This window comes from Astatotilapia calliptera, chromosome 19 (assembly GCF_900246225.1).
Source record: "Astatotilapia calliptera chromosome 19, fAstCal1.2, whole genome shotgun sequence".
Classification (NCBI taxonomy): Eukaryota; Metazoa; Chordata; class Actinopteri; order Cichliformes; family Cichlidae; genus Astatotilapia; species Astatotilapia calliptera.
This window is the reverse complement of record NC_039320.1, coordinates 21,690,720-21,718,712: the sequence shown is the minus strand read 5'-3', so window position 1 is coordinate 21,718,712 and position 27,993 is coordinate 21,690,720. Positions and strand designations below refer to the sequence as shown.

At 39.3% G+C, this 27,993-nt stretch overlaps 2 protein-coding genes across 3 annotated transcripts in view; one reads left to right on the top strand and one right to left on the bottom strand.

Moving 5' to 3' along the window:
- Positions 1-11: 11 nt before the first annotated feature.
- Positions 12-27,362, bottom strand: cnksr1 (connector enhancer of kinase suppressor of Ras 1). 2 transcript variants are annotated; one of them, XM_026152933.1, is made up of 21 exons: positions 27,299-27,362; positions 26,194-26,351; positions 23,668-23,870; positions 23,442-23,526; positions 15,087-15,128; positions 14,837-14,956; positions 12,922-12,981; positions 9,855-9,923; positions 9,507-9,632; positions 7,898-7,998; positions 6,074-6,210; positions 5,714-5,841; positions 5,559-5,592; positions 4,387-4,562; positions 4,152-4,225; positions 3,926-3,997; positions 3,405-3,475; positions 3,010-3,080; positions 2,826-2,913; positions 2,410-2,594; positions 12-935 (listed from the first exon to the last, which is right to left on the bottom strand). In XM_026152933.1, the coding sequence occupies exons 1-21, from the start codon at positions 27,348-27,350 to the stop codon at positions 495-497; spliced, it is 2,493 nt and encodes an 830-aa protein (XP_026008718.1). In that variant the 5' UTR covers positions 27,351-27,362; the 3' UTR covers positions 12-494. The 2 variants fall into 2 exon arrangements, with proteins under 2 accessions (XP_026008718.1, XP_026008719.1); XM_026152934.1 differs by having other exon boundaries at positions 3,019-3,080.
- The window catches only part of rps6ka1 (ribosomal protein S6 kinase a, polypeptide 1), a 52,319-nt gene continuing 51,672 nt past the window's right edge, over positions 27,347-27,993 (top strand). Inside the window, exon 1 of the mRNA XM_026152938.1 lies at positions 27,347-27,495. Within this exon, the coding sequence (XP_026008723.1) occupies positions 27,349-27,495 (147 nt within the window). The 5' untranslated portion in view covers positions 27,347-27,348. The remainder of the gene's footprint in view (positions 27,496-27,993) is intronic.

The following is a 27,993-nucleotide window of genomic DNA, read 5'->3' as shown; positions in this document are numbered from 1 at the left end:
GTGTACAAAATTATTCACATGGACCTTTATTAAGGTAATGTCAATAAACAAATACATAGAGTATTTATAGTAAAACTGTACATACATATCACATTGCAAAAGGTACAACTTATATCACAAGTTCCAAGCAAAGTCATACTTGATGGTATTTTTAACCACAGAAGAAGAAGAATGATAATTTTAAAATTATATAAATATATACCAAACTGAGACTGTGACACTTGGTAATTTCATGTTCTCTTTGCTGTTGTAAACTTGTCATTTATCGAAATTTGTTTCCTAAACAAAAAGACAAACAAGTATGCATTGATGTATTTCACTGACATGTTTGATTTAAAAATGTTTGATTTTGTGGCCATTTTTAATACAACTTTTAACTGCTCCCAATGAAAAAAACCGTCTGCGCTGTCTCATATTGTTGCATGAAGAAAAGCTTTCATTTGTCTAACATTATTAACTGTTATTAAACAGAGCAACTTTGAACTGGTGTGGCTTTAAATGAAGAAGTAGCTCTCTGAAGTGTCTCCACTTTGTGCCATTTCACTCAGCTGTTTGTTTATTGAATCCTGGAGCGAGCCGAGAGAGAGTTCTAATACTGGGCTGCTGTCTGTGCTCAGAGACGCTTGTGACATCTCCAGAAGAACGTCAGATGGCTCTGCATCGACTAACTGCTCCCCATCGCTAAGGCTTAGTCTATATGCGCCTTCTGCCTCTGCGGCGGCTGTTTCCTTGGCAACAGTTTCTAGGGCAACCTCCTCAGTGGGCGTGTCCTGCTCAGGTGCATGGTCCCCTGCTTTGGAGGCCTTGAGCGAGACCAGTTTCTCGATTTCCTTGAACAGCTCCTCGTTGTTCTCCTTCCACTGACGGTACTTTGAAGGTGTCAGATCGGAGTCGCCCAGGATCTTGTTGATCTGCTGCAACTCCGCTTCTTTGGCCTGTGGAGAAAAAGCATTTCCAGTCAGCGACCATGCAGATGAATTTTAATATCACCCTCTGACCATTTGAACACAAAAACCTTTCTGAGCAAGACAGTTTCTTGATATAGTTTCATTCATGCCTCATTTCATAAAACTTGCACAAACACTTTACTTAACTGAGGAGTCTCTGTATGCGCATATATGCAATGTTCTTTTCCTATATTTAGATTTCTGCAGTGAATATTTGCATAGCCAACGCATAAGTGGCCAACACTGCTATGTCTCAGTTACCTTGTGGTTATGTGGACAGTTTTACATGAAGTGCCAGCCACAATAGAAATAAATAGAATGATGGGACTTTTTTCCCCTCCTGGGTTCCCACTCTTTAATTTCAAAACTGAAACAACAGCAGGAGATGAACATGAGATGTGTAGTTACATTTCCAGGAAAGTGCACATCAGGGTATGGCGTAGGGTTTCAGAGAGGTTTGCAGTTACAATCTACCTACGGCACAGACTTACTAGAAGTATAAATCACCTGTGATACTGAGCAAGAACAGTATTGAATTTGAAGGTGTTTGGATGAGACTTTCTCATTTCACAATATGTGAGGCGTTTAAGGAATATCTGTCATATATACACCATCCATCACCGCCGAGTGAATTTCAAGCTGTGGGAAACAGTGCGTTGCAGTTTTAAATAGGAGTGGTTTTACCCATGTCTTCCATGTTCCCTACGGCCAAAGCGAGTTACTAATAAAAGCTGAGTTTTTAATTTTGTTATATAGCTCCTGCCAGAGCAACTTTCGATAATTAAGATGCTTGGTTAATTCACCAGCTGAGCCATTTGTCATGCACTCAGTGATAAATGTACCTGCTACTGTCACGGCTGCAGCAGCAGTCGTGTGGTGTTTTGAGAAAGGACCCAAAATGTGGGCACTGGCTGTGATGCGAAGGAGCTTTATTTTGGAAGGTGAAAACAACAAAAGCGAGAACAGAACTAAAGATAAACCTAAACTGGGAAAACTAGAAACAAACAAAACCCGAAACCATAACTCACGGAATGACACGCAGGGAAAAACACCGAGATTCCCCAAATAACACAGACAGAGCGACAATGAACACGGGTGAAACCACACTATATAAACACACAAGGGGAGGACACAGCTGAACCTAGACATGAGAGACACAGACCTTCAAAGTAAAACAGGAAATTTACAAACTGTTTTACAAACACAAACTCAGGAACACGAACAGAGCACTAGGGGAGGACATGGATAGATATAACAAAACACTAAACACAAGAACCAAAACTCTAAGCATTAACAAAGACACATCAAGAAATCAAAGATCAATAATACAAAACAGAAAACACTGGGTCACTGACCCAGGACCATCGCAGCTTTGCGTATCAGTTGCTGGAGTTAATGCTGAATCGCATGGGTTTCCATGCAGACACAAGGAAAGGTAAGACTGGATAAGACCTTTCCTCACCTTTAGAGTGCTTTGCAGAGCTCGGAGCGTGAGTGCCTTTTCATTGATGACGGGATTTTTGTTGCGCCGAATGAATGACTTCCTGAAGTGGTCGTGCGTGAACGGCTGCTCGTGGCCGATCAGAGAAACTCCCCCTTCCTTTAGATTGTTTAGCATCATGCCCATCTCATCTACCTGACCAGGTTCTAACAGAAGGGAGGAAACACACAGGAAAAAAACACAGTCACACAGTTGTTGTGAACCATCTATCCAAAACAGGATTAAAGGTAAGTAAACAACACAATTAATCTTATTTACTCTCTCAGAGAATATTAAAACTTAATGAGTCTTAAAATATTAACACTCATTACGCTGTGATTAAAGACATTTTTTATTACTGAGAGAACAAGAGAGAGGCAGTGTGACATAACAAATACCTGTTCCTTTGCTGCCCTCTGTTGTAGGTCTAGGTAATGGCGCCCTGTTCTTACCCTTGGGGAGAGGTAGGGTGCTGGACTGTACCTTCTGAGAAAGATAATCAAGACAAATATGAAATGAATGTAATCTGGATGTGTATGTGCATGCTTTAATGATTATTTGTGCAATATATAACTCTCTTACCGAGCTAACCTTGTTTTTCCTGCGGGTTGAAGGAGATGATTCGCTCTCTGATTCAGTTTCACTGTAACACTCTGTTTATAAATGAACACAGCTGTCAATGTAATGCCATTACCTAAAATGTGAAGCATCAGGACTGCCATTTGTAAATGGGCAAAGCTACAGTAATTAACAATAATGCTCTGTGTTACTAGATAATTATGAGACTACAATTTGCTCTTATTTTTTATGGTGAAAATATCATTATATCTACCATTTATTTGCTTAAGCAGGACACATCACGATGCATTATTGCTAATGCCGTAGGAAATATATGGGAAAACATGAATTGTATTGTGCACATACAATTAAGTGATTTAGAGTAAAAATTTAAAAGCATAAGAGAAATGTTTCCACACCTTCCTCATTATCTGGGCCTTTGTTGAACTTCTTGTGCTTCTGTATGGCTGTAATCAGACAGTTGATCCATCTGATGAAAAAAAAGGGGATAAGCTATGTCACCAATATTCATACACATTTACCTAAACACTTTATTATTAAGTACTGTACTGGTCTGTGTCCAGGTTCACAGCACTCACAACTGGCCTCCAACAGTCACCTGATCTCAATTCAATAAAGCACCTTTGGGATGTAAAAGGTAAAAGGGAGTCCAGCTTGATACTTGCAGCATCTATCTAATAAAGTGTCTAGTGAGAGTATGTTGAGGATAACATCTTTAAACAATGCATAACAGTCTCACTAGAGAAGCCTGAAAAAAGCAACCAGCAGGGGGCAGTGAACACCACCACCTGTTACAACTTTACCACCTCTAACATAGACTGTTAGCAAAAGGAATGAATAACTGCATTGTGTTCGAGCTAGTGCCCGACACAACCAGCCGATTGTGACATTGTTATATCATTATACAGTATGAACTTACTTGCTCATGTCATTGACATTGTCCGCAGCGAAAATAAAGTTCTGAAATTTCGGGTGGCACATTTGGAATACGCTGGTAGGGAGAAAACAGAAAGAAGGAGCGGGGGTGTCACAAAAATGAAGACCTAAATATGCAGAACATGTGCATACATAATATAATTGCTGTTTTAAACCATGGCTTTCCATTATGGCACCATTATGTGACTCATCACTGGGTTCACTCTTACTATTTTCTCTTGTGCTCTCCGGCGCTTTCTATGCCATAGCTGGATATATTGAGAAACCCCTCTGCCTTCTCCTCCTGAAATACAATTGAAGAAAATTAGACATACTGACAATTAGATGAATGCAAAATATTTTGATAGTTAATAATGCATGTGGCACTAACTCAGATAGATCATGTGCTTTAGGTATTATATGAACTAACAGCGATGATGACCTTTTTCTTGATTTTTTGCTCACCTGTTGACTCTTGTACCAGTAAATGTGAGGCCCATTGAGCACGAACCAGAACCGTTGCCACTTCTGTGCAATGAAGACACTGCTCTCCTTTCTTTTCTTCCAGAGCCAACCATCGCAGTCGGGGTGACTCAAGTCACGGCAGGACACACGACGCCGGCTCATAGCCGTCGTCTTTCCTGAAAGACAAATAAGGAAGAGAAGGGAGATAATGACCATGATAAGTGAACTAAATTTTTGGGTATTTCTTGGGGTTTTTTGGACTTTTGCGATGTCTCCAGTATTAGATCCTTTTAAAACCATTCCAGGAAATATAAAAGCACAGAAAATTTACGATTTAATATTTAAGTCGAAGCAGATTTTATTTGGGGGGAATTCGACTTGATCTTTCTTTGCAATTCCAAGCACTCAATTCATGTTATTCTTTACTGCTACATTATTGCCACAGCAACTGAACCCTCCTAATCTCTGTATCACACAGCTGAGTTGTCTTAGTATCATCCATAAAGCTTCCAACAAACTCACATCGCTTCTCACATTTGACACTGTGTTACACTGTGTTACACAGTTCACTAACTGCTTAACCCGTACATACTGTTCCCATCGGGTTTTCCAGTAACCTTTGCAGGACAAGTTTCAGGCACTCTACAGGTTTTCAGTGGAATAAAACATCCTCAGTCAGGATTTTTTTGTTAAAGAATCATTATATTTTACCTCTTGTTTCTGTTTAGGCATGTATTTCTTGGCTATTTATCTCTTCTTTCCTTTGCAATGCTTTATTTTCATTGTTTTTCTTTAGTCTTAGTTGTGTTTTGGACATGCTTATCATTCTGTGACCATTTCATGTGGCACAAAATGGCAACAACAGTTGCCTCGAGCCACTTTATATTGTGAGCTTAAGAAACTATAATAATAATAGAGAGAAAAACACAGTAATTAGATGGCCCTTTGTTAGCAGTGGAAAGGAAAAACTCCTTTTTAACAGGCAGAAACCTGGCACAACCAGTCCATCTGCCACGCCTGGTGAGGGAGATTTGCTGTGCTCCTGGTCTTACAGACACTCTTCTATAAGCCACAGCTTACAGAGGAGTTATCAGTTCGGGGCTGATTTTGTCATTACAAAAACACTTCAGTGTTTTGTTTATTTTATTGTCCTGTGATAAAGAAAATCGTACCTTTAGTGGAGGTCTTCTTACCATCCTTGTTCCCCTGAAAAGATAATCAGACAGCGATCACTCAGTGTTTAAAAGCTTACTTTAATTAAATCACCATTAATTGCCTGGATTGTAACAAAAACAATTGTTAGTGAATGTTCTCAATTTCCCCTCACCGTGTGTCCCACCATATCAGGGCAGGAACTGATGCTAGCTCTGTCCTGTTTGGTTCTTACAGGCGAGGGCGAGCGGTCTCTCAGGCGATTTAGTGAAAGCCTTGAACCTGTCAAGCTCTGTGACCCTGCTGGGAAACAGAATGAAGTTTCTAAATAAACCCACATCTTTGCACCTCAGTTACATTGTGGTTTCTGTGCAGAAGGTCAAATGATAGTGAAACTATTACAGTGTGGCATGCCACGATAATACACTTTGTGTGTTGTAATCAACAGTTTAAAATCCTTCTGAAAAGAAAAACACAAAGTAACTAAAATATAATCAGTTATAAGAAAAGATAAAATCTTGCAAATTTGTCTTACCTGGTGCCAAAAGCGCCCCCTGTCGGCTTTGATATGAAGTGAGGCTCAGATTTTCCTCAAGCTCCTTGACTGAGGATATTTCAGATTCTTCCTGTCCCATGGGCTGCTGTTGCACCTCTGGCCCCTGAACAGCTCGTCTGTAACAAAATATATAGAAATATCAGTCAAAACACTTGGGTTCCACTGATGCAGCATCTGGTATTATAAAATTAAAAGTCCAAATGAAAAGAAACATTGAGCAAAGAATGAGCAGCGAGGAAATTACATAAACATGTTGCAAAAATACAGATTTTTATCTTACTTTATATTCACAGTTGCCACATGTGGCTGATATAAAGTGAAACCTCTAGCTGGAAAACACTAACAGCACATTACAAAACTACAAGTCCTTAAAAAGAGTAATTTAAAGTGATAAAATATGACTTTACTTGCCAGTTTCTCCCTTTTTTCTTAAAATGTAGCTGTTGTATATTAGAATGTGTCAGAATTATTTACAACCACAAGGCACCATCACCGCCCACTCCATCCATTTGCTAGAGTCCGCCTGCTCTTCATCAGCTCTCGCTGTCCCTGTTTGCCTCTTCATCACTCTTTTCCTCCCGTCTACTAATTTTTCCCTGCATTTTTTAAATCTTTCTCCTCATCTCTTCCTTTTAACTCATTTCCAGTCAGTCGTGTGTTGCGAGTGCGCAGTGGAATTTGTGGCATTTGCAGTGTGACCTCATGGGAAACCTGCCGGGTGCTGGCAGATGAACAAGGTCAAAAGGGTTTCAGGGATGTTCAGCTCTACTGAGTAAATGCTGTGTAACCAGATCAGTATTCAACTTCTCATGCATGTATGCAAACAAAGTGATTGACAATTTTTTTTAAAAAGCAAAAAAGAATATTTAAATTCAGAAAATATTAGACAATTGGCAAAAAAATTTTTTTTTTAAAATCAGTTTTAGACGTCTGTCTACAATTTTGCATATTTTATTCAATTTTGCATTGTTTGCATTCTTGTTTATGTATTTTTTTTAATCTTTCATTCTTATTCTCAGGCATTTAGGCGATGTAATGATACCTTTCTTAAAGCATTCTCACTTTTTGGATTGCTAAATATGGCCAAACTATTTGTGGATTGTGCCTCGGGTGTATGCACAAAACCTTTTCTTTCCATAGACAAAAATCGAGATGTTAATGTTTAAACCATGTTTTCATGTACATCACGTCTGAAAACAAAAGTTTGGATTCTTTATCCTTTTGGGGCCCAGTTGCGGGACATTACATTTGACTTACTACTCCTTAATAAAGTATTTTAAACTTTGTTGAGCAGTGGTGACTTTATTGTGTTATTGGGTTAAGGTTTTACAATGTGGTGACCCAGAAAGATCAAACGTTGTTAAGCTGAATAAAACACAATGAAAGCAGGAAAAAACAAAATCGCAATGTTTTTGGTGAGAAAATAATGCGACTAAAAAACAAAACGCAACAAAAACAATGCTGAAGGAAAAAGAGCCACCCGTCTGGGAGCCATTGTTATGCTGCTGACTAATGTTACAGCAATTCTTCTAAGCGATTCCTTTTTAATGTTTACTGAGGGGGCAAATGCACGTGTTCTAAATTGGGGGGTAGAAAGGTTTATATTTCAGATGGGATTCCATGCATCCCCTCGGAAATCTACATCTATTATTCTAACTTTAAATGGAGCTTGGATTTCTTCTTGATGTTTATTTTAGAGACAAACCCAGGTGCTGCTGTATGGTTTAGAATATTAAACACAAGTAGCAGTTCCATCTTATTAAAGGACAAGCAAATGAATGCCCTCAACTGAAAGACAAGGACCTGACAGATGCTGCCACTCTCTTGAGTAATGAATGCCGTGGACCCTCTTGATCGTCCTTTTCTTCTTCCTCCTCTGACTTCTCCTCCTTGTCCTCTTCTTTCTGAAAACACAACAGCGTGTGAGTGTGCAGGTTGAACTGTCTGCATTTAGGGGTCGGTGGAGGGTTAAGAAGCTGGATGTCACGGTAGACTCTAATTGCAACCTTCTCCTAGGCTCTGCCATCTGTGTGCTCTGTGGCTTAGCAGACAAGACGGCAACGCAAACAAACACACACACACACACACACACACACAGACACCGCGTGCACACAACTCTACACACACAGCCGGCGAAGTTCTTGGAAGAAAAGCAGGGCATCTTCTGAGGACAATATGGAGTTTATACACTCAGCTGATTCACATCTTTTAAATGTTTTTCTCACCCTATGCCGCCAGCTAGATCTGAGATTAGCACGGTGATGGTCACGAGGGGGGTGTGAAATGCTCACAGTGCGTGCGTGCATGCGTGCGCGTTTGTATCAGATGCAGTGTGTAATTCAGGGTGTTGTTCAAAGACAAACAACAGTTGGCATGGTGACTACTGAGAGTGCGCAAGTGTTTATGGAAATAGATCCCAAATGAGGTTAAACGGAAATCAAAGAGGGGATTCTCATAAAAGAATCCCACTGATATAAAACAATCAGGTTTCTAAGAGAGGATTTGATGCTCAACTCTCACCCCTGGATGTAATTATCCTAAAATGAACACAGACAGCAGACGCTTGAAAGCAGAATATTGCTGCCTTTGAGGTTTCTTCTGTTTAGCTTCACAAATGATTAAAAGTATGAGCATGACAGAGAGGAGAAAAATGTAATTCAAAAATGTTCTAGTCACCGTGAGGGCGTAAAATGTGTCGTATTAAATGCTGGCATCCAGTCATTATAGATAACCTTTTCTAAGAAGATTTGCTACAAAAATGGAGATTTCCCCCATGATATATCTATAGTGTATCTGCCATCAATTTCACAGCTTTAATTTTGAGACTATGTGAGGAGAATTAAATCATGACATTTTGTGGGGTTGAGCAAACAAATGGCAGGGTCAGACACATTCTCCCTGCTGGAAATACTCTTGTGTCATTTAGGTGAAGTTAGAGCCTGGGTAGAGCGTACAGCTGGCAGGACACGGTGACACTCACTGGCTGTGCATTCACAGGACAACAATTACCTTCTCTTTTCTCGCAGAGGCTCAATCAGACCTCACACAGACTTTGTACCAGAGAGCTTGCAGGGTAAAGACCATTAAAAATATTAGAGCCAACTGAGCTGGACATTTGTGTTCTCACATACAGCTCCCGCAGATGTCTAGAGACGTTCAGGGCCACTGTGTGAGTGTGAAAGTAGCTTGAGACGCCATTGTTATAGATTCTGAAGTGTTATTCACAGGCCTTAGCATAATTTTCCTGTGAAGTCTGTTTTCCAAATTATGTGGAAAGTACAAGTATTGTATAATATATAAAAAAGGTAAATACATTGGGGCTTTTTTTTTAATTCACTGACTATTTTGAAGAAAGTTTGTACAGTTTGTGGAGTGAAGAAGTGAGTGGAGGAGGATTTTAATGAGCCCGGACCTGTGTAGAGATGAGCGGGGCTGAGTTGTTGCGTTGCACTGATCCAGGGATCTTCTTCAAGACGAGAGTCACCCCACTGGGATTCTCACGCAGCTTCTTCACAAGGTTAACTCTGCTCCAGCCCACCTGAGGCAGCAACACCGGTGGTTATTTCACCGTGAAGGTTATTGTATAAGACACTCAGACTTTGCAGGAGGAGAACTGTCTCAGACTAACAGGACCACACACACACACACACACACACACACACACACACACACACACACACACACACACACACACACACACACACACATTTATAGTGCAGAGCATTAGGCCCTTAAGTGCTGTATGTACGGTATCACTCACCACTATTTGATCATTGACTTGGATCACTTCATCTCCAGCCAAGACCTTCACGTAGGCATCAGTAGAGGGCTGCAGAAACAGAGAAAATCAACACAATCAACACATCTATATTTGGGTTTAAACAAACCAGATATAGATTTCAGCAATTACACGATTTGTTTTTCACAGACAGCGGCATAAATTTGTAATTGGCACTTAAAGTAGTTTGTTTTATTATGTTTTCTTGTTGTGTGATTTTATTCAGCCTTTGTGAGTCGGGAATAGGGAGAGTTCTGTTCTTTGTTTGGATGTTAGATTAGATACAGTATAGTATTATATTATATTCTGTACTATATTATTATAGTATATATATTATACAGGTGCAGCGACACATTGTGCATTTCTATTAATACTTGTACTTTTATTACATATTCCCCTATCCCCCTCCCACTTATATATGTATACTTATATATATACATGTACACCACATATAACATAATAACTTTAAAAAACACATATAAAAATGCCGAACCCATCTAATTTATATATATGTATATATACATATATACATATATATACATATTATAATGCAAAAGTCTTAAGGTTTACAATTCTTCAACACAACCTGAACTCTTGTAATTTCTTTAAGCAGTCTTCTTGAAGGACATTCAAAGCTCATCTTTAGATGTTTGCATGTTTTAGTTAACTTTTCACCAATTATTTTGTGAACTTAAAAAAATAAAAATTAATAATAAAAAAATTAAAATAAAATAATAATAAAGATGTGCTATCTTTACTTTTAGTACTTGTTTATCTTGTAAAAAAATCGCTGATGAAACTTTGACGGACCTGTTTATTGAGACTATTGAGAGTCAACTTCTTTCAAAAGTTTTAGTTTTTATTAGAATATCTGTACTAACTCAGACTAAACTGTGCGTCCTGCATATGTGCCTCCATGCAATAAAAGGCTAAAACGAATATCGAAATTAATAAAAACTCAACAAAAACTAAACATTTTCAAGCAATAAAAACTGAACTGAAACAAGCAACGCAACTCTGGAAACTAACTCAAAGTGGAATAATAAAAACTAATTAGAAACTACAAAACCATTATAGCTCTGATACACAATCACAGTTGACCTGTTCACCTTATCTCCTTCTCCATAAATTTCTAACTTGCATTTATCACTCCATAAAACCGTTGATACTGATGTTCAGTCCAACTCTTGTGTATTGTGGTTTACTGTAACGTTGAAAGACCTTCAGAAAACCAGGAGAACCATTGATCAAAACCACTTAATTAGTCTGGCTCCTTTGGAAGCTATCTATAAAGTACATCATCTATGTTTATCCTGTAATGTGTATTCAAGTAACCAGACAGAAGTTGTGTTTATGGCTTCCTATCCTGGTACATTTAATTCAATATGATGTTATCAGTTTGTGAGGAATATTTCAACAAATTTCCATAAAATAATGTTTAAGGGTCAAACAACTAGACAGAAATCTCAATATATGGACACTCCAATAAATTAAATGCATACAGCATCATATCTGTGCAAAAATCAAGCATTGCTGACTATGACTGAATAAAACTATAAATATTGTTTGTGACTGCATTCATAATATAGCAAATTTGAGACTGAATTCGACATCAGACAGTCTGCTGATATTGTGAAGGTCGATATTGTGATTATAAGCCAAGGCCCTGTCTGTGCAAGGCAGTGCATGGATCCTTCCCACATTCATGCAGTTTATCTGTATTTGTGGACAGTGGCCATATCTCTTATTAGCCGTCAGCCACAGCAATGTTACAAGTAGCAGGGGAGCCTTTGAGGTTGACATCATGGAAAAATAACATCTTCATCTTTCTGCCCCTCTCCTCCTCATCCTTTCACAAGCCCTTCTTATTTTCACTCATAAACACTCCCTCATACATTTTATAAGCTCCCGATACAAAGGATCTTTGGCTTTCTCAGAAATTCGTTCATCTGCGGCGCATCCATTAGATGATTTCATTTTTCTCAGAGAAGCTTTTATCCACATCAAAAGCCAAATGGTTACAAAGTAAAGCTAATGAAGTCCACTATTGTAATGTAATGCACCACATGTACCAGATCTCCCTGTTGTTGCCTCCAGTTTCCCGCTCAGCTACAGCCGGTGTTTAACTGAATATCTGACACACATAGGAAAATCCTGTGAGTCACAATGTGTTATAAACTTGTTTACATCCAGTCTTACTTATGGTTGGAACAAGCAGCCTTGTAGAGATTTAAAAATAAACAGTATGCCAGTATTTGCAGCACGAGGACTGATATTGGTGTCAGTTTCGGCGACAGCGAAGCAAGGAAAGATAAGCCAGCAGCTAAAAATAATACCTCACGCAAAGTACTTCCAAGGGGATTTCTGCCTGGTAGAGAACTAATGTTTCCACAAGAAATCGATGAAAATCTTAATTTTATACTTTAACTGTGCAGATGAGAGGATAGCCCGATTTAGCAGATTCTGCATGTGACTTTAAAAAGGAAAAAGAGGATGGTGTAGTTTTATGAAATCAGATAAAAGTTTCTTTTTTAGAAGAATCAAAAACAAGAAACCAAATGATGCTCGTGTTTTATTTTTGCTTTTCACAATTGGAAATATACTTCCAGTTCCTTCTAGATAAGAAACTCAGACAGACTTGTGCTATTCTGTCCTAAGCAGAACAAAACCTTCTGATAGAAGAAGTGTAAATGAGTATGAAAGTGTCAGCTCCTGCAAAAATATCTGGCAGAGCTCAGCATAACACGACGCTATCATAATGATCCTTTTAAAGCAATAAATCCCATCTGCTATATTTTCCTGCACTTGTAGCCAATCAGTGAATACACATATACATGAGTACATGTTAACAGAGCTGGTTAAGAAATATAGAGGCACTGTAAAGAATCTGCACGGGGCTCTTGTAAAGAGACAAACTGTTGACAGGTTGGTTTGAAGTTCACGATAAGTGGCTTGCTTACGAGCACTTGTGAGGCAGCGATGGTTAACAGTGTGTGGTTTGATGGCTGAGTCAACAATGAGGAAAGAAAAATAAAGGCGAGAGTCTGACCTCAGCGGCAGTTCCAGTCACGTAGTGGTTGCTGGAGTTGGTGGATGTTATCTCGATGCCCTGAAAGAAAGCAAAAAAAAAGGAAAAATGTTACGTACTTTTCCGAGTGATAAATTTATGAACTTTGCCACACAGAATGTTAATTTTGCACATCGCTGAATCAGAATGATTCACCGTAATGGACAGATAAATTTACTGCGTCTTCTTGCCGTCATTATCAGATTATGTACATAAAGATATTGGTGTCAGCCTCCACCTGTCATCTTGCTGTGACTGATCATTTTAATATAATGGGCGTATGGGGAGACAAATAATTGCATTCCAGAAAGCCCTGATCACATAATAAATACTTATCACGACAGAAACTGTGGAAACATGAATGGAGTTGATCCATTTTTGACTAAAAAGCTCAAAAGTGATTTAATAATTAAAAGGCACATCAGTGCTCACATAGTCCTCTTCTACTCAGTTTGAGCTTTATTACTGCAAACCTCATTCACCCATTCACGTACACATTCATAAAAGTACTTTTTTTTTAAAGCATGTGCACTTTGAACCTAACACTCACACACTCACATGGATGCATATGGGAAAATTCTTGGTTCGGTATCTTGGAGACTGGAAGAGCAAGGAATCAAACCACCAACCTTCTGATTAGTAGACGACCTCCTGAGTCACAACCACCAATAAATCAAATTATTACATTTATAGGTACATTTAATAATTAAACGCACTGTAGTTTGGAGTAAATACGGTCCAAGTGTGGATGAGAGTGATGACTAAAGCATAATGAAAGAGAGAATTGCAGAACGCAGCAGTAATTATCTGCCTTTATAATCAATGAAAGCTGCAAACAGCTTCATTGTTCAATAAATGTTTTCAGTGCTTAGAAATAAATAGTCCATTTTAATAATATGCTTAGAAAAAGCCATATTTAGTTTCTTTCTTAAGTCCAAAAAATATAAATCTACCTATAATGAACACTAGGAGCCAGACTGAGTCACTTTCTCTTAGTCATGTACTGCAAACAATTTGTTTGTTACTGACAGAAATGTGAATTTGAGAATTTATTTTTTTGTGTGCTTTGGACTCGTGTGCACGTCATGACTTGAGCGGGTATACGTCATACTGGCTACACTGAAAGTGCATAAATCATCATCCTTCCTGTCCCTCACTTCCCTTGGTTTCTCTTTTTAGTTCTCGTTACTCTTTAATCTGTCGACAGGCAGAAAGCACTATTGCTGACGTGCTCCAATCAATTTCCCTCCGTCGAGGACAATCAGTTTTTGACGCTCGCTGTTAAGCACAAATCACAAAAGGGAAGGAAATTGGTTAAACGCATTTCTCTGTAGGGATTAAAATGAAACTAAAGGGACACAAGATTACGTAAATCACAAACAAAGATGAGAGCTGTAATTTTACTACTTGATGTTCTGACTTGGAGGAAAAAAGAGAAGAAGCGGCACAAAAAGTACACAACTGAGATAAGGGTTCTCGTGAATCTAATAGGAACAAGTACAAGGAGAACCTTGAGTTAGATGGAAGAAGTGGTGATGATGATGGAAACCATCGGGTAATGATGAAGACAGGAAATGAATACTGAAAATAAAACAGCGAGAAAAAAGTAGGACAAAAAAGGGAAGTGAAGAAACAGAGAGATGAGATTTGAAAAGTAGGAGACATGGATGATTAGGAAAGTGGACCAGAGGAAAAACTTTAGCGAGTGAGGTTTAAATTCAAGAATGAGTATAAATAACTGGATTTAATGCACTAAATCTAAAGTTACCTTACTCCTTTTTAAACATGTACACATATGTTTTCCTTTGTGTGCCATTAGAAACAATACGTCCTCTCAGGAGTTCTAAATTCAATGAAGGCAAAAATTCTACAGTTATAAAGCGAAAGATGTCTTTACCAGCTGATCACCGGGTGCCACGGGTATCAGTTCGACACTCTCTAGCTGAGCGGTGTGATTGAGGAGCGCTTCGGGGCAGCAGTTCAGGATCTCGTCACAAACCGCCACCAACTGACGGCACTGAGGAAAGAAACACGTGCCATTCAGAATATCTCATTTACTTCATAGTAAAACAAAGGACAGCAAAACAGGTTAAATTACTCCAAGGCACAATGAAACGGACGAACATAGAAATAAGTGAGAAACTTACGACAGAGATGATGTCCTTTTCTTTTTCGTAGCCAGTGCTGTTCTGTTGGATGAATTAAAAGAAATGATATGAGCAGAAGGCTGACCAAATGACACCCTGTAGCCTATGTACGACATGCTAATGTTATTGATTTGTGGAAATGGGACAGTTTGACTAAAAACCCATGTCCCATTTCCTTTTCACAGCATGAGTCAGGAAGTGAAAGGCCTCGGGTTTTTAGAGGACACAGAAGCATCCCTGGAGATCTTTAGTGTGTTTTTTCTGGCTTTCTACAATGAATGAATGTTTGCTCTTCACATACAGACGAGTCAGTTATCTTTGGATCAGATCTGCACAATATTCTTTTAGAGTCCACCTATTCTGTTGTGTCATCCAGTTTTAAGCTTTATCTAATTTTTTTCCTGTAATTTTATCCTTGGCCTTGATACCATGATGGCAAACAGGCCCAAAAGGCCCCACACTGTGCACTTAAATGGCACATTTTTACCACAGCAGTCTTTATGATGATTCTCATTCACCTATTCAGCCATACTTGGGGCTGCGATTGGTGGACAACCCACTGAACCACATGAGCCACAGCTGCCCCTATGCCCATGCTGATATTCAGCTCCCCTTTCCTATGCTAAACGAAATGAGTTCTTTCAATATAACTGAAACTTTAACAATTTAAAAGGTCCAGTACTCGTGGGTGCACAGGATTTTTTTTATTATTATAGTATAAAATTTGCAAATGGCAGACTTATAAAAAGAGATATTCCTCAACTCCAGCCTTTTATTTGATTCGCGTCAGCAGATACGTTTTGTGAGGAGAAAATTGAAAATCTCTGACGAATATCAAAGTGGCCTTGGCCTTGTTTGCGCTGTTTCATTTTTCAGATTTCTTGGCGTTATTACCCAGGAGTTCACATACTGTACTAAACAGTACACACTCTGCTAATACATTTCTATCCAGAGTGGGTAACACACTGATTTGTTGCTCATAACTGTCACGCAAGATGAACCCATCTTTTAAGACAAATGCTCTCGTTTACTGTACATGAAACATTGCAAACATTATAATGTTAATGTTACAAACAGATCATCTAAACATGCACACATGCACGCACAGACATACACACAGTCAGTATCACAGTTACTAGAATTCATGCGACAGATGTATGTTGGCTAATCTCTGGTTTCTGGGATGAGGGTGTTAATAACGCCTTCCTATGAGCTTTCCTGCGAGGTAGCTGAGTAGTCCCGGGAGCTAAAGAAACAAGCAGAGGCTTTGAACAATGGAGGACAAATGAGGGGTTAAAGGTGAATAGGGCATATGTTTGCACACCATATAATATTCACTGACTCGTCTAATGCCACACACTATTACTGCCCTAAGCTAATTTGCAATGGCCAGCGATGTAATGGGTTACATAAAGGATTGCAAGGGGAAACTAATCCCTGTGAAATGTAGCAAGGGATCAACAGTGAACACGGCTGGATTTCTGGGCTAATTAAAGGCTGCGACACAAGGCTGCAGGGAGAGGTACGACGTGATTACTGGCCAGTTCAACTGGTCCGCTTGTGCTTGTGTTCTTTGTATGCTGCTATTCCCCGTGGGGATTACTGCATGAGAGTGGCTGCAAACTGTTATATACACCAAAACAAACTGATAAAGATTCAGATATTCAGATCTTTATTTTGATCCCTACTACGGCAACAGAGTCTTGTCATGGCACATTGCTTGTGAGTTAGGGTGCTAAATGTGTAATAAGTTTGTTAGTTGCTCAGGCTTAAATCACAAAATAAACCAAAGAAAAGATGCAGAAAGCAGAACATCAACGAGTGCCTTGTCCTAAAGCACAAAAGCTGCATCATGTGTAAGTAAGATGCGAACCAAAGCATTATGATTATCATATAAAGGCATGATCAAAGCATTAGGAAAAAATAGATGCAGCACTAATTTAAGCCATTTGCAGAAGTTTTACATGTCCCTCAATACCACAAGAAAATGAAGATAATCGCAAGAGGCATCTACAGCCATGCTAGAAGGCTTGATACTTTCTGCAGGGACATTTCACAATAATCTGTATAGCATCATTATTAACAATTGGCTTCAAACAAACAAACACAGCTGAGTTTTTCAGATACTGCCTGATCGCTCCCTTCACACTGATGCCTTCAGTTTCGTAGTTATGCTCACAGAATATGTAATATTTACCAAAACGCATCCTTATTACAAACACAAGGACTCACCACTGCATTAGTTATGATGTGGTTGGCTGGAGATTGTTCACTGTATCTCTCTAAGCTCCAATAGTTACCAGCTACGCTCCTCCAAACAGCTTTTTTATGTCCAGAAGTTTTAGATGGATTTGGGGAAAACAGCATTTTGTTTGCATCTTTTAAAATGGGATGCTCTGCACATAGACCTAAACTTAAACAAAGTTTTATCTACTGCTGAACTTAAAAGCATCATATAAAAGAATGTCCCCAAAGTTAGGTGTCATTTTATTCTTGAATGACTTTTATGTCCATGTTGTCCAACAAAACAACACAAAACAAAGACAAATCCTCTGAAAATCCTAGAGAACTGTTGCTCAAGAAATGCAAGAAAGTCTGCTCCTTGGAAGCAAAATATAAAGGCATTATGGATGGCTTAAGACTTTAATTTAACATATTTGAAGAACTTAGTTTGTACAAATCAGTGCTGTAAATAGCAACAGCAGCTGCGGTTCTAATTTGGTGCCACCTTTCACACACATAAACTCTCACCATAGCTTTATAGAAATATGGTAAAAATAAAGCCAAACCAACGCCTCTACTTTCTGTTGTATTTAAAGTCACGCCACAGGTTATTTCCCTTCAGCAATGCAGTCTGTTCTGCATTCTTTTCTAGCTCTGCCAGAATAGGAAATGACACATCTCAGGTGGGCGACAGGTACAGTTTTGCCGTGAAACTCAGCTGGGCGTGGTGGGAAAACAAAGACCACAAACTAACATTTCTCACTGCTGGTATCACACTAAGAATCAATTACGGGCACCAAAACTGTATGCATGGGCGTGTTCGTGCATATAGAAACAATGAATCACCCCTTTCTAACATAAGTGAGCATTGAAATTACGAATAATTATTACAAATCTATAAAAAGAATATGCGAGCTTGTCTGTGGTAAAGACCTGACAAAGAAAGAAGCAGAGGAGAGGAAATGAGATAAGACGTAAGGGGTGGGAAACATTTAGTTTTCAACAGCATGTTGTACTGTCACTCTCGAGTTGAATCAATTTTAGATCGCCATCAACAAAAGCAGAACAAGATGCCCACAAAACTGAAACAATGAAATTGATGCAGGCCTATAAACTGTGACTTTGCCAACAAAACACAGCAATGGCACTCACCAAGTTTTGAGCAACAACAAGTTTATTCTGCAGCCAGATTCTCAAGCCTAACCTTTAACATTACTCCAACTATAATAGTTACAGATTAGCCACAGTGTAGACATCAATAAATGGTAGACAATCCCAGTTAGGAAGAGCAGCAAACTTTTAAAAAAGAGACACAAATCTTTCTTCATCTCACCTTTAATGAACGAGAACAGTAGTTTGTGCGTCGCCGCACGGTTCTGCTGCAATACTGCGCTTAGTGTTGTGCCAGCCTGTCTTAAAGATGCTGTTGTGCAGCCAGTGCTTAAAAAACCTAATCTTGATTCCTCTGTTCTTGCAAACTTCAGGCCTATTTCAAAGCTCCCCTTTATGTCCAAAATTTTGGAAAAGATTGTATTTGTTCAGCTGCAATCTTTTCTATCTGGTCACAATGTTCTCGAGAGGTTTCAGTCTGGTTTTAAATAATAATAATAATAATAATGGATTGGATTTATATAGCGCTTTTCAAGGCACTCAAAGCTTTTCATAGCACTGAAACTGCACTTTTAAAAGTCCTTAATGATCTTTTACTAGACTCAGCTGTGCTTTTGGATTTGATACTGTTGACCACAGCATCTTGATCTTTCGGTTGGAGCAATGCGGCATCAAAGGCACTCCAGAGTGGTTCAGGTCATACCTCTCTGATAGGACTTTCTCAGTGAAGATTGGAGATTTTACCTCTTCCACAGCCTCCTGTACTTGTGGTGTTCAGCAGGGTTCTGTACTGGGGCCAATTCTATTCTCTATCTATATGTTGCCTCTGGGTCGTATTTTTAGGAAATATAATATTAGTTTTCACTCATATGCTGACAACACTCAGATCTATCTTCAGCTAAAGAGAAACAGTTCTGCCTCCCTAGAACCTTTATTTCAGTGTTTCGGCGAAGTTAAGGCCCGGATGGCCTCTAATTTCCTGAATTTCAACAAAAATAAAACCCAAGTGATTGTTTTTGGACCAAGTTGCAATTCTAGAACCTCACATTTTAATTTGCGCAGTTTAGAACCGTTTATCAAATCGCATGCAAAAAATTTGGCGGTTATATTTGACAATAAGTTCACCTTTGAGAAACAGATTAGTTTAGTTGTACAGCGGTCTTTCTTTAAACTGAGGCTTTTATCCAAGGTGAGATCTTTTTTGTCTTTTACAAACCTAGAACAGGCAATTCATGCTTTCATCCTATCACAACTGGACTATTGTAATTCTTTATATGTAGGCATTAGTCAGACTTGTCTTGCAAGGCTCCAGCTGTTTCAGAATGCCGCTGCTTGTCTTTTGACACAAACGAAGAGAAATGAACATATTTCCCCGGTGCTTGCCTCACTTCACTGGCTCCCTGTACATTTTAGAATCAATTATAAAATCTTATTTGTGACTTATATTGCACTGAATGGACAGGCCCAGGGTATCTGTCAGACCTACTGCAGCTTTATATGCCCCCTAGAGCTCTTAGATCGGGTGATGTTTTGCTTTTGGCCACACCAAGGTCGAGGCTGGTTCTTAGAGATGATCGTGCATTTGCGGTCGTGGTGCCTAAATTGTGGAATGATTTGCCTCTCCGCATTAGACAGGCTCCTACCCTCAGCCTTTTTAAATCCTATCTTAAAACACATTTCTACTCACTGGCTTTTAATACTGCATGAGAGTTATTTACTTATTTATTTGTTATTAGCTGTTTGGCATTGATGTTAATTGATATTGCTATTTTATTGTGTGTTATTTTATTGTGTAATTTGTATGTTTGTACAGCACTTTGATGAACACCACTATTGTAATTAAAAGTGCTATATAAATAAATACATAGAAATAAATAGGAATAGTGCTGAGCTGTCTTGTCTTGTGGATCATGGTGTGTGTGGCCCGATCAGGTGCTGGGCTAACTTTGGAACAACATCCTGTGCCTTAAAGCTGTTTGCTCCATAGTTGTCTAGGAAACAATGACACGCTTTTATGTGGGTGTAACATTCAGAAAAACAAGAATGGGCACAGCCATGCATGGGCACACACACAACAGGAGGCTAAAACCAACAACAAATGAGATGACAGGAATGTACAGTATGCTCAAACATGGACTGTTGATTGGAGGCTGTGCAACCTATTACAGATCCTTAAAATCTACCAAACTTTACATCAAAAGTCTACACAAGATCTCTTGAGACAGACCTCTGCTGCCTCAGCACGCATGTTTACATACTTGGACTACCCCTGTGTTAACCACCAACTCACAGACTTGCTATAAAAAGACTGGAAGACATAACTATGTTAGATCTCTTCCACTCCTGTTGCTCTTTTCCTTGTTTTGTTTTTTTTTCCATACCTTTTTCAAATTCTGGTCTTTTTGGGATTTCTCTTCTGCTCTTGTTTTTTAACCCTAAAAATAACACAAGCTATAGTTTGACAGCTCTCATGCATGATGACTTTTTCATCCTCTTGCCAATTCATCCTGAGTCTAATTCCGGTGAGCAATAAGATCCCAATGCTAATTTTAAAGATGAAGTAGTTGTGTCCTACAATTCGTTTTATACAACAACAACAAACTTTATTTATATAGCACATTTAAAAACCAGTGGTGTACCAAAGTGCTTAATATTATATTATTATGTGTCTGCTTTAAAACACAAGATTAAAAAATAAAAAATAATTAAATAGATAAAAACAAAAGGGTGTACAATGCCTCTCGTCCTTTGACAGCTCAATAGGCTCCAGCCACCCTGGGCATAGTCCTTCAAGAGTTAAACATTAAAATCTCTTGAGTAACACCTTCACCTTGATGTTCTCATGTGAAAGGCACTATTAAAAGTCTGACTGTTGTTTTTCCAGAAGAAATGGAATTCCAGTTATACTCACGTACCGTTTTATAATGAATTTCCTCAGTTCATCACCACCAATTTCCCTTCTCTGTCCCTCTCTCTTTGCTTGCTGCTTGGCTGCTTCAAAGCAAACTGAGCCTGTGCTACTGTGAAAATCAGACCTGACAACTTTAGTGCGGCATCTTCAACGACACCAGCTGACTACTGACCCTGAGCACCCTCGGGGTGAGAGAAAAGAAACACGCACACACTTAAATATACACAAGCACACAGGAAATAAGACTCCTTTTTTGATGCAAAGGATGTGGTTTGGCTTCTTTAAAAGCCCTTCTTTAGAAAAGACGTCATGCTAAAGGGTGGCCTCCTGACAGGACAGTAAATGCCACAGGGTGGGGTGTGTGATACCAGCCGAGCCTGAAGCAAAATCTTTGAAAATGCTAGTCTGTATGGATGCTTTTAGTGATGCTATGCTGCTAATGCGATTGCAGCAGTACAAGAACGTGTGCACACACGCTGCTCAAAACTGACCTTACAATTGATCTGCCAAGAGTTTTCTATCAAAACCGTTGATATCCAGCATTTATACAATAGATGTGGCTGATGTTTAAGAAGAGGAACCTGAAACAATAGTCATCCTGTTTTCTGGTTAACACATAAGCCCACTAATAATTTCCTCACATGCCTCTGACATTACTTCACAGAATAGTCTCAGCAGCTCTGAGCAGTTTTATATAAAATAACACCTAGCTTTAAAACACCTGATTATATTCAAAATTTAAAAACAGGAACAAACAAAAGCTCGCCGATAACAAATGGTGATCAACCGGACAATGAAAGAAAACAACAGGGGACAACGCTGATTCAGCTCATAGGATCAAAAAAAATCCCTTCAGAGTCAACAACTAAAATCAATCTTAAATCCATGCTTCCTTCCTTGCCTGCTGCTCACTGAAGCCCATTAGGGTAATGTCCTGTTTTCTAGACCCCAGAGATTGATTTTTAACTACACCAGCAGAAAATACACTTGCTTTTATATCTAAGTGTAGGTATTTTAAGCATTCAAGCAAAGAAAAAAAGAAAAAAAGGATCAACATGTGGAGAGTTATCCAGTTAAAGAGATGAGAACTCTACCTGTTGTGGTGGGCAGGTGTCCAGGAGCTTTAAATAAACCTCTCTAAATACTCAGAGTTCTCTTTCAGCCACAGCTTCTCTCTACTGCTTACTGTCTCTGTATCTCTCGAATTATCTTCCATTCATGTTATCGCTGGAGCTCCATTTTCTTTTTCTCCTCTTCTCTTCTCAACTTCTGTCAGGCTATTTATCTCTAATGTCACCACAGTGCCCAGCTAATAACTTCTCTCTGCTTGTTGCTCTTTGCAGCGCGTCTATCAATCCACACTCCCTCAGGAGTCAAAAGTCATTTAGTAGCGGTGGTGCAATCCCTCTCTCAGTCTCCTCCCCTTTCTCTCCCATACCCTTTGCTTCCCACTCAGCTCTTCCCCCCCTCCTTCCTTCCCTCCCACAGGCACAACAACATATCCAGGCCTGCCTTTCCTGCTACCTGTGAGCACATTTCACCCACCTTTACATGTATCCTATTATAAATATTCTTTCTCCCCACCGCCATTTCTCTCAATCGCACCCTGCCGGGGTAAACACAGACCAAACCAAGCCGTTCATTTTGCCAGCCCTTTTAACCTAAGCGTCTTCAAGTTACAGCTGCCTCCAAATATGCCAGGAATGTAAAGATAAAAATTGCATTACTCGGGCTAAACTGAGGAACAGGGAGTGTGTTTGTGCTTCTGGCTTGCTCGTTTGGGCTTTTTGATTTGAAAAATAAATAAATAAATCGCACAACAGGTTGCAGTTCCCCTTTGGAGGTTTATAGTGTGCATGAGAGTGCTGCTGGAAACATTGTTCAATAGTGTTTGGTTCCTCTTAAAAGTATACACTTTGTGTGGACTCACGAGCACATGTGCTGTGAAGTACTTGTGTTCAATTCTCTGTATTGTAAGAGCAGACAGCTGATAAAAAATATATATTAGTATATATTATATATTAGTTTGTTTGGTTTCTTTTACTGCAATAATGCCATTCACAAGCTCATGTTGAGACTTTGATGCAGTTATTTAGAAAAAATGGGCCTACCTTGTGCACAATGTCTCCCAGCTCTTTGCAGTAACTGAATATGTTCTTGGTGGTGGTGTATGTATTGAGCTGGGAATATTGATATCTGAAAAGAAAATGATTGCAGTTTATATAGAAAAAACTCTAAAAACCAGAATATGCTTAAGAAACAGCAGGGGACCTTCCTGATTTACAATAACTTCAAATTTTAAAAATAAAAAGGTTAGCTTGCTTTCTGTTTACAGACCTGTTGAGCAAAGAGAAGAGGCCTTTGGCTGAGGCGATGAGTTCCACTACGAGCTGCAGAATTGTGGGAGTCAGCTTGGTAGTGCTCCGTCCGTCGTAGCTGTTGAGGCGCCAGCGGGCCTGGATGCCCATCTGTAGGCTGTGAGCAACAGCGCGGTGCTTCTCTATCAGACCACGTAGGTTCTCACCGCCTATACCATAGGTCTGGACACGCACAAAAAAAAAACACAAATCCAACTAGTACAGTGCCCTTTTCACTCAAAAAACAATGTGTTACATTAATGATGTTGAATGTTTAATTCACAACACCCCTTCTTCGTTTCTACTGTCCCTTTACAGTTAACACAATATATTGCTTAAGATACATTTGATATAGTGTTCACAACATGTCCCTTTGACTCTGAACTGGATGGAACCTGCTGTGTGTAGCACATCGGCCCCCCGCTCTCTCGTCATTTCCTGTCGCTTCTATTCGGTGTATTTTTGAACAAAGCCAAAAAAATGCATCTAAAATCCTTAGAACACAATCCTCAGCATGTCATTTCAATATAGCTGTGGGGAGAGAGTTCAGAGAATTCATTATACAGACTTTTTTCTTGGTATTGTAGCATGAATGCTCAGCAAAGGCTGTGCGACCTGCACAAAATCCAGCATTTCTTGTTGATGGAAAAATGTGTGTTGTTTCCTGTTTCGTTTTAAGATATGTGAAAAAGTGACCATGTAAGTTACTGTTGTCGAACATTTACTACCAGCATGACAATTGAATTGTTTATTACCCAATCAGACCTCTCAGGTCATCAGGTGCAGAACCAGAATTAGATACAAGTGTGGGTGCTTTCAGTTTCTGTGGTTTTTTTCTTTGGAACAAGCTGCACGTTCGTCTGACCTGAGGTCAATTACAACCGTATCTACATTCAAAGACAAACTTCAAACCTTTTATTCTCACAGGGTTACGCTTCATGACTCTGTGTATGTATATTTTATATGTAATCTTTTGTCAAGGTATTGATATTGTGTTATAGCACAGCTGTTATGAAAAAATGCATGTCTGTTTTAGGTATTTTAGCAATTGTCTGAGCGATTATAAAGAACCATAATGAGTAATTTAAAAATTCCATTAAACACCTGTTTTTCATAAACTGCCCACATGGATCTAATCCACCCAGAGCAATTAAAAAGAAGCACAGCATTTTATAAACAGTCTATCCTGAACCCTTAACTGCATAAATGATCAATCACAGCACAATGCAATACAAGTGAAAAGGGGAGAAAAGCAAATAGATTACACTGTAACAAAGAGTAATATCAATACATAATAATACAATCATATGCTTGTCATCACAGTTTGCTGGCCAGCAGCATGAGACGTGACTCTTTAAAATCACTGAAGGAGGAGCATGCAATTGTCGTGACCCACTCACCCATGGTCAAGAGGCTTGTTGGTACACAACCAGCCGGAACACTGGGCCTGTCAACAAGTGGCCATGAATTTTTCATGGCCTTTTCAACACTGTAGCTGGTAATTATCTAACCATGCGCGTGAACCTGTTTGGTCTACTCCATGTGAGTATCTGATGGGTGTTTTTATGAATGAGCGCAGTGTTAGCGCTTCGTGGAGCATTAAGTCCTGGAGGGAGGAGAGGAAGTGGGCACATGAAGCCACATGCACACTATAATGGAAGCTTGAAAAGCAAAGCTTTTACTTAAGTGTTGCACCCTCATTCGCACAGACTTTGGGTTTGAACTGTTCATGTTGTAACGACTAATCAGTATTAGTTATTTCGGCAGTTTAAGCAGCCTGAGTCTTAGGCTGATGTTTACAGGCTGTTACGCCACAAGAGCTGGAACCCGGCCTGGTACTGTCCTCCTCAATTAGTCCTAAGGCCATTCTGGAGTCCCCTCCACACACACACACAGACACACACACACACACACACACACACAAACACATACGCACACAGAATTTAAGTCTCCTAAAACTTGCTCTTAAAATTGGAAAAGCAGGGTAAATAATTAAGCAGCAGAAAAAATGGGATAGAGAATCAAAGGGAATGCATAAGTTTTTTTTTTTTAGTTGACTGCACGATTTCCCTAAAATTTGCATGCAAACTATTAAGCCCAAGCTTTTGTATTCTAAATCTGCTTTGCTTACAGCTGATGCATGACTAGTCCTTTGATCTTAGCTAGAAAACCAAAGTAAGTACTTTACTGTGATATGTTGGATTGTTGTAAAAGTGACAGAAAAGTCAAGTACTGGCTGTATGTTCTGGCTAGATTTGCAACCGATTGACCAACAGCTGCTCATTCCACTGTGCAAACAAAAATAAGGTGTAAAAACACAGCAGTGAGGCAAAATTATATCTCTGTGCTGCTGTATCAGAACATACGCACCACCAGAACATGATAGCATGATTACTGCACCGTTACAATCCGCAGCATAGCAAAAACATGACAAGAGATACTCAGAGATACACTCACCATCACTGTCTACATGTATTATAATATGTAATTCTCATTGCTCACTCACCAGAGAGCACAGTTTCTCCACAGCCTCCAGTATAAGCTCCTGGTGTCCAATCTTATGGACTCCCAACGCCTCCAGGTCCTGAGAAGTCAACTGGAGCAGGTCCACCCCTGATAGATGCCACTGTGCAACTGGATACTGATGCAGTGGGGTATCCAAACCTTGCCGAAGGGCACAAAAAACAACAGGCTTTAGCTGCACACATGGCAAAAGTATAACTGGAAAAGTCCACATACTCATAAAGTCCCATGCATGTGCAGGCTTGAAAATGGTCTTCTTCTTCTTCTCTACCACATGTTGAGTAATTACGTTTGAAAAAGTAAAGACTTGACTGTGAAACACGAGTAGTTTACTAATATCTGAACACTATAGTGGTACCAAAGTAATACCTGTATTATGTGTATTAACTGTGCTATTAACTGTGTATTAAATTAAGCTATGATTTATGATCAAAACCACATCAGTAAAAAGCACAAGTCAAAAACATGATATTTAGAATTATCTCTAAAGCATGGAAATCATTAACACTTCTGTATATATATAACTACAATATATCAGTAATATGTAAGGATATTTTAATATGCTTTTAAATACTCAAATACTGCTTTTAAATTAACACTAAAATGAAAGTATTTACAGCAAAATGTACTTTTACTGTTCAAGCTGTATAATATATAGAGTGACTCCTTGTCAACAGTAATCCATAAAAAAGTAACATGTTTATAATTACAAAAAAGGAGCTTACCATAAATTCAGAATATTAAAGTTAATCAATTACCTCAAAGCTGTGCTCAGTTACTTTCCTCCACTACTTTAACACGCTTTAACATACCAACTGGGGAGGCCTGTTTATATGACGAGATCTAAATGTACATGACAAGCATTCATATAAACTATTGTTTATGAGGACACTATTTTAGTTGTTGACACTGATCAGAGCTACACTGTTTTGGCTTCTCCCTCTGCACGGGCCACTTCCTCATTCCACCTTCACCTTCCACCTCCAAGAGGATTTGTGTGGCGATTCTATTTCTAACATTACCGTGCGAGCCAAAGTACCTGTGAAGTGATCAAGGCGTTAGACAAGGAAAAGCAATATGTGTCTCACCTTGGAGCCACTTGCTCACTCTCTCCTCGCTCCACGACGTTATAGGCTCCATGCTCGGAGTCCTGTTGCAGTCGCTCGTTCAGTTCCCAGCGGTCCTGGCCGATTTCTACCTCTCTGGGTGGCTGGAAGAAGAAAAAGTAGATCCTGATTTGGAATCAGACGACGACGACGACGACGACTGGCACTCCTTCTCTCGGGTACAGGTAAGAGTCTCTCACCTGCTGTCAGCCAATAACACAGAACTGTCAGCCTGCACCAGGAGCAAGACCCCTCCCACCTATCCCCCACCCCTTCCTTACCTGAAGGAATAGTGTGTTTACTGCGGCTTTAAGACTTCAGAACTTCCCTCATACTTTACTTTCATGCGCAGTTCACGTCGCCGCTCAAAAAAAGGCGCACGGCTCATGCAGCAATGTGGAAGTATGTATTGCACACAACACCTCAACACCTGTACAATGCAATATAATAACAATGCGATAATCCTGTAATAGCCCTGCGCTACTTGTGGCTGGACCTGATTCAACCTTTTGATTGCCCACAGAAAAAACCGCAGATGCTGTATAGAAAATTAGGTTTATAGAAATATTATGAGCCCTTTAACTCACACCATTGCTGATTTCCTTTTTCTTAAAGCTTCAAAGTAGCTGAAAAACACAGAAACTGTAACTTGTTCACTGAGACGCAGACTTAATCCT